General features: G+C 27.6%; 1 protein-coding gene across 1 annotated transcript in view; it reads left to right on the top strand.

Annotated features, from left to right (window-relative positions):
* The window catches only part of Yip1d1 (Yip1 domain-containing 1), a 586067-nt gene extending 574660 nt beyond the window's left edge, over positions 1-11407 (top strand). The window contains exon 5 of the mRNA XM_075369948.1: positions 8679-11407. Coding sequence (XP_075226063.1) covers positions 8679-8841 — 163 coding nt within the window. The 3' untranslated portion in view covers positions 8842-11407. The remainder of the gene's footprint in view (positions 1-8678) is intronic.
* The last annotated feature ends 1185 nt before the right edge of the window (positions 11408-12592 follow it).

Raw genomic sequence — 12592 nt, 5'->3', positions numbered from 1 at the left:
AAGGATCTATAGCCTCATTTTAGTCTTTTCGTAAGAAATTTTAAGTCCAATTTTATTCGCAAGTTCTTCTATACTTGTTATTTGTATTCTGGCTTCTGCAATACTATTAGCTAATAAAGCTAAGTTGTCGGCAAATCCTAGGCAATTTAAATTTAAGTTATTTCTTTTGTATCCTATGTGAATATTTATAAATATTAATAAATTTTATGTTTTTATTATTTTTTAGAGTTTATATTATTTTACGTTTTTTTAGTTTATCTTTTATTATTTAAAATGAGGGTAGACTTATAAATATCATTTATACGAAAAAATAATTTTTATTTCTAGTAAAATTTCACAAATTTAAAAAAAAGTTAAAATATGCATTAAAAAGTAAAACAGAATTAAAATGTAAAAAATTACACACGTAGAATTCTGTTTTGTCGTTTGTTTTGTCTTGGATTGTTAGAGTGAGTGTAATCATGTATAGCTTGGTGATTATATTATATGAAAGCAAAAGTTAATTTACCTCTATAAATTAAAAAGCCATCAGCGTTCCTAAAGAAACAACTTTGTTCATCCTGGAAATTGTGTAAAACTTGGAAATATCTAATATAATTTCAACCAAATCCTCACTGAAGATTTCAGTAATAACCGTTGTTAGATTTTCGGTAGTTACAATATTTCTGGAATATTTTACGTAACAGCTACGTGTATTTGTAGTTTTCTTTTTTCATTAGATTAAATCTAATATTTTGTCGTTAAACAGTATTAATTGAACTTCTCCTAACAAAACTATATTGGAAAAAAATTTTTTTTTCCATTTGTTTGTTGTAATAAATTAATAAAATAAAATTATTCACAGTAAAACAAATTTCATTCAAGAAAGTTATTTAAGTAGCATTTTATGGATTTTTTTTTACTAAATAATTATTATTTTAAGGACATGTTTTTCGAATTATTTTTTTCCAATAATTTTTTTTTTATAAGCTCACAATTGAATTTACAGTTTACTACTTAAGTCTTATTCCTATCTTTTTTATTTACAGGATTAAGAATAAGAATTTAATACCTAATTCATGAAAATCGATAATCGTTTTGCAATTACATTAGTGAAAACGTGTCTGCTATGTTGCTCAAGTTATTAGTATACTTTTGGAGTGATATTTATGCAAGAATATACTTGATACTTTAGTTAAACAAAAATTGTTAATTGGAATATTTCCTATAGAAAGTTTAATTTTGTTTTAATCTCCTACTCCAAGTTGAAATCGTGGGTAAAATACATTCTTTTACAATAGAAAGGTGTAAATTACAGTAATTTATTGCTTTACACTATTTATAAATTTTTTTTTTTTTGCGAATGTGACGCTGATATGTAAGAAATAGTAGCCCGAAATTCTTATTTGTTAAATTAACCACTTATATAATACAAATCCTGTAATGAACAGTTTGGTAATATAATTTGTGTGACCGAATATCATCTGCATTTTGGTAGGCTTACTATGCTGATATGTAGTAGCACATTTTGGCTCGATGATAAACGGGAAACCAATTCACTCCTCAATTTTCGTTAGTGAGCCCAGGATAGGGTTCTTATTATTATTATTTAGAATATGTGAGCCGTTTTGGGCAATTATTTTTAGTATATGCATAATTATGGCTGAATTGTGTTAAAGGAAATAAATATTACAAAGATTTGTGCTAATATTTGTAATTTCAATGGGACGTAAACTATACTACTATAGTTATTATTTACGATTTGTGTAATTATCTTTATAATTTCTTTGAAAATTTAGTTTAGTGTTATTGTTAAGTTTTTAACATTTCTCCTTGGAAATGTTACACAGAAAAGTTTAGTATCATATCTGATAAAGTTTACAACTTGGAATTCAGCATTAGATAGTGGGGCTTGTGTTTGTTTGTATTGTATGCTACAACTCATATCCATTCAGCTGCAGGCATTCAGACAATACGTTAGTACTCCCTGGAGCAAGATAAGTGGACAAGTAAACTTCCTGTGCCGTGGATTCACTTTTCTAAGCGTTGTTTTTAGTGAGGATCAAAAAACTTTCTCAACTTCCTCCTTCAATTTTCCTAAGAGAATGTTTGTACCATTCTCTACAATGTAAGCTTCATTAAAGCACGATTTATATTTTTAAAATACTGTTCCTTACTATTAAAAATATTTGGTATTCTGGCTGATAAATAAAAAAGTACAGATCGGATTACTTTTTCAAATTAAAAAATAAATTTCTTAAATTGTTCTTACAGACATTTCGAAGAAAAATACGGTATTACTTTCGGTCGCAAGGTAGGATTGGGGGAGTGAAATCGAATTTTCTTGATATTTTGAGGCATGAGGAGTACAAAAATATCATTCACTTAAAATGTATTTCCTTATATACATATGTATAAAATTTGTGGCTCGAATATCTCAAAACCACTGAATTCGGTTTCATAAAATTTTAGATGAGATGAAATAGTGTATCTGAAGTTGCGCATATGAAAATCTGATAAAGATTGTTTGAGTCGTTCCTGAATTACGTTTAATTTAAGGTTGATAACAGTCAAAATAACCTTAATTTGAGATATTTTTTGGTTGTATGGTGAGGTTGAATGGTGAAAATGAATCTGCTTCACATTTTGAGTTATGAGAATTACAAAACGATCATTCATGTATAAAATTTTCTGGCTCGAAAATCCCAAAAGTAACACATTCAATTACGAAGTTCTGTGGCTCGAAAATCACCAAAACTAGCGCATAAATTACATTAAGATGTGAAGTTGTACATATGAAAATTTGATGAAGATTGGTCGAGTTGTTCTTGAGGTACGCTTAATCTAATATAGAAAAAAGACATAACTTCAATTGGAAGTTATATTGACTATGTATTGGTGTGGTTTTCTTACGCGCTTAAGCAGATAGTTACACTGAAGAACAAGTTAAACTTGATGTTTGTGTATAAGGTCTAATCATTCTTTTTTTTTTTTTCATCAAATTACGATAATAATAATTTAATTCTCTTATAAACTGAAATATATTTTAATATTTAAAAAAAAATTATACCTTTCTTACTTCCTTGTACAAGGAATTATTGCAATCACAAAAAATTTCTGTTTTCAGATTTCAATGGAAAAATCCATTTTAACTATCTCTGAATCCATTTTGACTTGTTTCGGCGTGACGTCTGTACGTACGCATAAATACACCCGTACATACGTACGTATCTCGCATAACTCAAAAACGATTAGCCGTAGAATGTTGAAATTTTGGACTTAAGACTCTTGTAACATCTAGTTGTGCTCCTACCCTTTTGATTGCAATAGACTGGACTAAAACTTTCCAAAAAAGCCAATATCCAAAAAATTTGGATCGTAAAATTGATGTATATTGTTTATAATTACATCGGTTGTAGTGATATATCGGTTATTATGACTTATTTTTTCAACTGCAATGCAACATTTTATCGCTTAGAATGACGGACGGAAGTGACTCGTTAGTAACGTAGTATATCTACATTTTAGCTTCAGAAATATTTTGACGGTTGAAATGAGTCACAATTTCCTTTTTTCTTACATATGTGCTATAGTTCTTGTTCTTTTATCTTCTTCCTGTACCAGATTGATTTAAACTAAAGCAGTCACACATTCAGTTGTTATGAAGCCTTGCTTTGAGCGTATCATTTCGTACGGGTACAGTATTTTATTTTACGTATTTTGTGTCATTCATTCAATAGTGATTTAATTATGACTTATCGAAAAACATTCACGATAGAGGAAAAGGCGCATATTATCTGGTGGTTACAGATTGGCGAAACTAATAAGGACAATACTTTTTCCAGAGCTAAAATGAAAACCGTTGCTAGTTTCTCAGTTTTACAGAACTTGCTAATGAAGAAACTAAGAGTGCTTACTTTGGTTTAGAAAGGACCTTCAAAATCTCTATTACAACACGAAATGTTTGAAACAAATCAAAATAATCGACTTTTTGCACAAACAGTAATTTTTACAATTTTCCTTTATCTTCTTTTATTCTACCGTATTTGTAGATTATTTATAATTTTAATTATTTTAATGTGTATTTTTGTTTTTTTATTTTTTATGTTATTTTATTGCGTAAATAAATTATTATTATTTTTTTAATGATTATTATTATTACTGTACTGGAATACCCGTTTAGATGGCATATTAAATTAGGACCACTAAGCTGCCTAAACATCGGTTGTTGTGACTATCTGCTGTAATGACCTAAAACCGTCGATCCCTTTGAGGTCACTATAAACGATATTTACTGTATTTGTATCTTACAAGGGGAAGGCACATCGGTTGGAATCCGACTTCATTTCCTTCTTTTTGTAACTTTTTTTTTAATTTAAATATATTGATTTATTAATAATTACTATCCTCTGATTGTAAAAAAAATTACAATAAATAATAATTCAATAATAACAGTAAAAAAAAAAAAATGGAAAAAAAAACAGAAGTTATTAGTAAAATAATATTTTATGTACTTTTAAAAATTTGTGTGTAAGTTCGTAGGAGTACAAGGAATTCATGTAGTGTCGACATCAGGCATTATAATTTTCAAATTTAATTTATGTTTTGTATACATCTTGCACAAAAAATGATAAAAAATCGAATGAATTTAATAGAAAATATGTCACCTCATATGTTCCGATATTTATTGCGTTTTTGACTGCAAAATATTGAGGGTTTCGGAATCAAAAAGTGTTTTTATCTTACTTTTAATCAGTTTAAAAAATTCTATTTGATTATATAATAAATAAATGAAATAGGTATTTATAGAATATTATATATATATATATATATATATATATATATATAGATTAGATATTATAAAATAGGTATTATAAAGGTTTATTTTTACTTAAAAATAGGTTTATTGTAAATAAATATATTTTTACCAGCCAAATACTAAAGAATAAAAAAGTATTATTTTTCATTATCAAACCAAACGCAGTTTTTTTTTTTTTCATAATGCATTTCTCACTGAAATAGCTACCACTTGAAAAATGGATCGTAACTAAAATAATTAATGTTAGTGAAAAAACTGTGTCAGGTTAAAGATCAAAGGTTATTTATTAAGTTGTAATTAAAAAATATCTTTTGAATGGTATTTTTTGCGTTCAACTTGCACATAAAATTAATAAGTAATCGAAAAAAGATTGACCTTCGATCTTTTTCGTTTTTACTTTCCTTGCATCATACTCTAGAGCTGTGCTGTAAGAAAAAGAGAACGGAAACTTTTAAAATATAGGATATGAGTTTTTTTATTTTTTGACGTTTCATGACCCACAGACCCCGAAAAACAAACAGAAAAGAGTGGAGGAGGGATTAATGAACATATGGTTGTACGTGTGTTGGCGTATTTGAATTTTAATAACTTTTAACTGGATAAACCGATATTAATGAATTTTTTCAAGAGACTTGTGTATATGGGGAATTTTGTTAGTAAAAATTTGGGGTAATACCTCCAGCGTAAGGAATTTTTTTTGAGGTCAATTTTTTCGAAATTTTGCAAACTCATTTTATAAGCTTGGTAATTACGTGCATGATTATCGTACTATTAAAAAAAAATTGGCTCCCAAATTTTCCCCTTCACCAAAATTTGAATAAAGGTATTTTTTTATTTATTTAATAATTTTAACAGAATTGTTTTGTCTTCTTGTATAGTTGTAGTGCAAGAGGCCCAATAAAGTACTTTGAGGGCAATTTTGTGAATAGGAAAGCCGATCAAAGTTTTAGGATATCAATTTTTTGAATATTTTAAACTTTTTTCATGTTTCCCTTTTTTCCCACTATTAGAATAAATAGCTAACTTCGGGAAAGTATAACATCTTTGTTGTCATTTTTTTTTATATATAAATTTTTAAACTAGATAAATTTGTATAGTTAGATATTGTATATTTAAAAAGTTTTGTATACTTTGCATTTATATTCATCGCTATTTACACCAATTTCCTTAATATTTTGTTTTTGTAACAAAATTTATTTCTGTTAATAATTTATTTTATCTAGACGAGTTTTATAAAATTTTTGATTCGTAAACAATTCAAAGATATTTTTATTGACTTTTTTATTATATTAAAACTATTTTATGCTGTTCTGCAGAATTTCTCCATACGTTTTAACGGATTATATGGGAATATAATGGAATATATAAAAAAACAGGTAATTTCTCTTCATTAAAGTGAAGGGTAACACCGTATCACCACCGCTTCCCTGCGATAACGTTTGTTCAGGAGCGATATGTGTACGTCAAATTCAAAATGAGAGATATTAACGTGATTAACACTTTTCTTTTCAATACTAACGCGTGTTCTTGTTTGTCTTTTTCCAGCTCGTAAGGAGAGTAGGAGAAGCCTACGAGAGTTTTATTGCCACAATATATAACAGAGGTTTCAGAGCATGAAATTTTGTAGTTATTACGTTGATGATGTTCTGACATGATTGTGACATTAGAGTATTTTTACGGGAGAAAGATTAGTAGGAGAACTTGTATTATAGGTAGAAATAAACTTGTAATATATGTAGAAAGAATATAACTATCATAATTTTAGACAACCTTAGTTCACCAAAGATAATAATTACTCAACTCAATTTCCCTTTCATTTCTTTTTTCCGTAATTTTTTACATCTTCCCAAAATGATTGAAGTTTGTAGCAACTGAATTTTCTCTGTAAGACGCTGTTTGTTTAGGCTTACCCATATTTTTGTTACAAAAATTTAAATAAACAGGTTTTAACAAAACATGATATAAAATTTAAAAAAAAAAAACGTAATAATTTTCAATACTTTTAACTTACTTTTAACTTTTAATTTTTGAAATCTACGCTAAATTAAAGTTGGTTAATTTGTGTTTTGATTTTTATTTTGCAGTCATTTAAAAAATAATTAAATTTTTAATACTTTTTATAGCTATTTTATATTATTTTAAAAATTGATTTTTAAGCCTCGAAAACCATTCATACAATCAGAAATCATAGTGATTTTTGTTCGATCAAAAGAAAAGTAATATTTATTCACTATTTCAGTGTCTACATGAAAATACTTTAGCAAAAATAATTATAATATTGTTTTATTGAATATATTTGGAACGGAACGGAACGCAAGAATGGCGGCAGTTGTAATATTTCTCCCTACAGATCGCAGAGCCTGGACAATGTCCCTTGCTGCTGTATCTTTCTATTATCGGGCGGATTTAATCGGTTATTTAGTGGCGGTTATAAATTTTAAGTTTTATTTATGGATGGATTTGGTAATTTGCGTTCCTATCCTTATGGACCATCGTGAAATTTATTTACTGGTTCTGACCGTGAGAGACTAAGCTTTTGAGCCTAATAATCCCGGCGTGATTCCCCTTCAGACCATCTGCTGAAGTCCTTTCGGTTACAGCACCTAGCAGGAGTGCGCCTAACGGAACCCTAGTTATTTGAAGGGAGAATTGGGCCTCGTTCTCCGGAGGGAGTCGCATATGCTGACTAAACGAAATTGTGGTCTCTTCGTGGGATGGTGTGGGGTGTTGTCTAGCTTTTTATATTTTAACAAAATTTAATTGTGAAAACGGCCACTTTCGCGGCCGTAATTTTCGCGCGGTTTCCATTTATAGGTTACGCGATATAGAGGCTCCTAAATCTGATTTGTCATTTTTTGACTCTCATACTGTCTCTTCACGGTGGTTCGTTTAATAGGGCATAAGGCAGTTTTCTTATACCCTGTAGAGTAGGGTCCTCTCGGCAGATGGCCATGTTCGGACACGGCCGCTCTCCCTAACAGTCTTCGTGTCTACGCCACCCCCACCTCGGATACGGTGTGTAGTCCCGCATCGTAGCGAAGAGTGACGTTTCTGACAAACCACGGTGCTCCAAATATCGTTCGCAACGGTATGTTTTAGAAGTCTTTTAATTTCTTTTGAAGCGTGGAGTTCAACAAAGCTCCCCATGACGGGTAAGCATATGTTAGAATCGGGAGTACGCATAGCCGAAAAATGAGCCATTTGGTCGCCAGTGGATATGGGCTGGGTATATATTTATGTAATATTTTTCATCTTAGGTTCTATATCAAAATAGCCCATTAAATAACTGAAAAATTTTGGAATATAAACTAGTTAATTTCATTGAATCTTAATTTTAATTGTATAAAACCTATTATTTTGAATACATCCTTTTTATTCAATTTTTTTTTTTTTTTACTCTTACATATCTTTTACCTCTGTATATCATTTAATGTGTGTTTTAATCTCAGTCTTTTAAGATACAATTTTTTTCTTGAAAATAAATACATAAATAAAAAAAAATCCATAAAATATAAATAAATAAATCCATAAATGTCTTGATACATTTATGTATCAAGCACGTTATCCAGTATTATTCAAATAATGAGAATGTTAGACGCACTTTAGTTACTTATTTTTTATATAATTATTTAGTCAATATTTATTATAGACTTGGAATTTCCTTCATCGAGTGAATATATCAAGTGAGTTTATTATTGAATAAAATTAATGTACTTCTCAGTAGCGGATTATTGACATAATTACAATGAAAAGTATTTCTAGTTACTTTTTATTTAAACTAACGTGGTTTTATTTTTATTCTTTTTTCAACTATTTTTTTTTGTATTAATATTGTATTTAAATATATAATGTTAAAAATTAATAATTTTATTGTTTTCAGGGGTGCACTGGGAATCATTCTAACAACTGTAGCTATATTGTGGTGTAGTCTTTCTGCTTCCAAACTTCTTGTGACTGCACTGAGAATGGATCATCAACAACCATTAGTCGCATATCCATGTGCTCTTTTATATGGAGTTTTTGCTCTTATTACTATTTTCTAACATGATTTTATTTTACTTTTATTGTTAAATCTTTATTGATATTATTAATTTCATAGCATTTGGTATGAGGATTATGAGTTTTTATTCATTTTATATGTTATAACCAAAAACATCAAAGAATAATACATTAGTAATTAATTTTGTAAACTATTAAATTGCTTTTATGATATATATAATTTTAAATATTGTTATTAATATTTCTTATGTAAATATTGGTAGAATTATGATATAAAGATTTTTATTAATTTCATTTTTGTATAAGATCCTTTGGTCTTTTTTTAACAGTTCATATTTATATTAGAATAACAAAATCAGCTTATTTAATTCAAAACCAATGAAATAAATATTGATGAAATGCCTATCACTTTTATCATTATGTTAAAATATAAAATAAATCTTTCGTCAAACGTTTTTCATTTTCTAAAAAAAAAATGAAAATCTTTGACAGCTTTCACAAAACCTTTCCATCGGTGGAAATATAAAATTACAAATTATTCTCGATGAAAAATATTTTCTAATAATTATAGTAAATTGAATTTCTAGTTTTTTATATGTATCTTTTCGTATGATTAATAATTCGTTTATTTTAATCTGACTTGATAATGTGTAAGTTAATTATGACATATAAAGATTTCTATAAAACTTTATTTCTATAATATTTGTGAATTTCTCTTATAATTTTTGGTGAAATGACATTGTTGAACATGACAAATTTAATTATATTTTTCTTCTTGATTCATTTATAATGTTTTGCCATTAGAGCAGGTCCTGTCACCGCTGCTGATCTCCACCTTGTTCTATTATTTTCTAACCTCTTTGTTTCAGCTTATTTTCCCTTCTCTATAATCTCATCCATCAATTGAAATCTCTTTTCTTCCTTTTCTTCCATTCACCAAGTCTTTTATAACATCCACTAATAAAACCCTTCTTCCATACAATGTCCAAGCCAGTTTCTTTTCCTGTGTTCATTCATATTTTCCTTTTTTCTCCGATGCTGCTTAATACTTCATTTGTTACATGTCTTCCCACCTGATATTTAACATTCTGCACCATACCCGCGCCTCAAAATCCTAAATTCATTATCTGTCTGCCTTCCTACGTCCACGTTTCAGCTCTCTAGAGCATCACCCCAAATAAAATCTTCCTTAACACTTAGTTTAACTTTTCACGGAGCAGTCTTCCCGTCTTATGAAATACCTTTCTTATTAGTCTTGATCGTTGTTTTATGATAAATTCTGCAATTATTTTATTATTAGTAAGCTAATTTAGTTTTTTCTTTTTCAATTTTTTTAAGAATTAATAACGTTTTTTATAATATACTGTTTAAGAAATAAATAAAATCAATGTACAATATCAGCAAAAAAAAAAAAAATTACGAGCATTTCTATTTTACCAGCAGGTTTGTTTTTAAATTATTCCTAAAAAAACTAGCCATAATAGTATTTGTAAATTATCATCACAAGCTATCGTAAATCATTAATATTGACGAAAGTAGTGTATTTTTTATTTAGTTGTTTAGTTGCTTACATATTTAATTATTTATTTCCGGTTTTATGTTAACTTTCACGCACAGTGTTTTATTAATTAATAGTATGTCTTGAATATTTTTTTTTTATTTCCTATATATATAGTATGTTTATGCAGGATTTATTTTTTTCTTGTTTTCTGTAACTGCTTGTAGTTTCAACGAACTGACAGGATATTTTTTTAATTTCTTTTTTTATATTTTTAAAGTGTGTCTATAATTCTTTCTTTGTACGTCGTAAATCATATTTTTCATTTCAGAATCGATGATGTAATTTTATGGTAATGAAATTATAGCAGTTAAACTTACTGAAATATTAAAACATACAATGTGCCTTAAACATTTATCAGAGTAGTTTCCTTGGCTATAAAAACAATGTAATGTTTTTACAAAAAAATGTTTAATGAATTTAATATTTTATTTATGTGTGTTTCTTATAATTCTCTTTACGGATGTGATTTTATCTTTATTTTAAATGCCTTATCTCGGTTAGCTATCAGAGTTTAGTTTTTGATAGCCGACTTACCAATTAATATCAAACATCTAATTAGATGCAACTTTTTTAATAAAAATTTACGTTGCTTAAACTGAAATTTTATTATATTTTTTAAAAAATAAATAAAATAGTTCAAACCTTTTTCCAGTAAATTAATATTTTTTTAATAAATATTTAATGTTTCCTTCTTTCTTATTATTAATTGATCTAATTAATTTTTAAACGAATTAAAATAAATTCCTCATATGTTATATGCAAACATATGGTGTTTTATGAATGAAATAAATACATTTCAACAATTATGTTAAAATGGGTAATGTATGTTTAAAATTTAATACTTTGTAATTATTTTAGTTTTTGCAAAACTTTTTATCAGCTTTTTATTGTAAATTGTAGTAAAGTATGTTATTCATTAATATTATATAAAATATGGATTGTTATTATTTAATCTAATTATTTCTATTTGCATGCGCTCTTACTTTAGTAGTTTTGTTTCGGGGTATGTGTAGTTAAAATTATTAATATCTAATATAAAAAAAAATATTTCTGTTGCGTTTTATTTATAGGTAACCCAGGTAATTCCTTAATTATTTATATTTTTTACTAAATTAAAATTTACTTTTTTAATATTATTATTGTTATTGTTATTGTACGTGGATGAATTAGATTTTAGCTAATTGGAAAATCTTTTGAATTTTTAAAAGTTTCCTTACATAACCTAAAAGTTGTAGCAGTTACAGCTCTTCTGCGTAAAGTCTACATTTTATGTATATTTACATCTTATATTCGCCAGTTCTGAATTTGTAATTATATAATTAAATATAAAACATTTAAAACAGTAGTAAAGTAGAACGTAAATGGTAGTAGACAAAGTGGTATTAAAACTGATATCCTAAAAATTAATTACTCTAAGAAATGGTTTGTCGATATATCAGACAAATATAAAATATTTAATCTTAAATATTTAATAAAGTTTTTATCGAGTAGATTAGCGTGCTTATCTACTCGAGAAACAAATTAAAACATTGGTTTAAAATGATATTGGGTTAAGGATCTGCTTTAATTATCGAATAATTAGAGAAATAAAACTACATCAACTTCTTCATTAGGAGAAAATATGCAGCAGCCGCTATGAGTTGTACTGAAAACAGTGGTCGTAATACATATGCTATATAGAAAATGCATATTCTCACATGCAGCTGTCTGGGAGTCAAATCAATTATTAAATATGCATAAAAAATGTATTCATTTACGAAATTTAGTATATTTAATTTTCTACCAACAACCGTCACGGCTTTCCCCGCGCTTTATCCGTACAGAACTTTAAAAATTGAAATAGTGTTTTAGTGATTGTGTGCCATTGTCTGTCTGTATTACAAAGAACAAATTGTTAAACGAATCTGATATTCAAACAAAAAAATCTCTTTTCTTTCCTTCTAGATTCTTCTCTTCATTATAACTTTCTCTTTTTTCTTCGTAATTTTAAGAAATTCGTTACTATGGTCCGTTGTACTGGTTCTGTTACAATATAAATTTCAATAAAATTAATCGAGTAGTTTGGGAGATTTTCAAAATGTTATACATGGCCGTATTTGAATGAATGGTATTTCCGTACGCCTCGTACCCCAAAACCTAAAGAAAATTCGTTTTCACCCCATCCTCCCCCATTCGTTCCGTGAGACGAAAGTAATACCGTACCGAAAAAAATAATTATTGCTACGTGTTTAATA

Source organism: Lycorma delicatula, chromosome 6 (genome assembly GCF_047948215.1).
Source record: "Lycorma delicatula isolate Av1 chromosome 6, ASM4794821v1, whole genome shotgun sequence".
NCBI lineage: Eukaryota > Metazoa > Arthropoda > Insecta > Hemiptera > Fulgoridae > Lycorma > Lycorma delicatula.
Note: the sequence above shows the minus strand (reverse complement) of the source record. Positions and strands in the feature narration are given on the sequence as shown.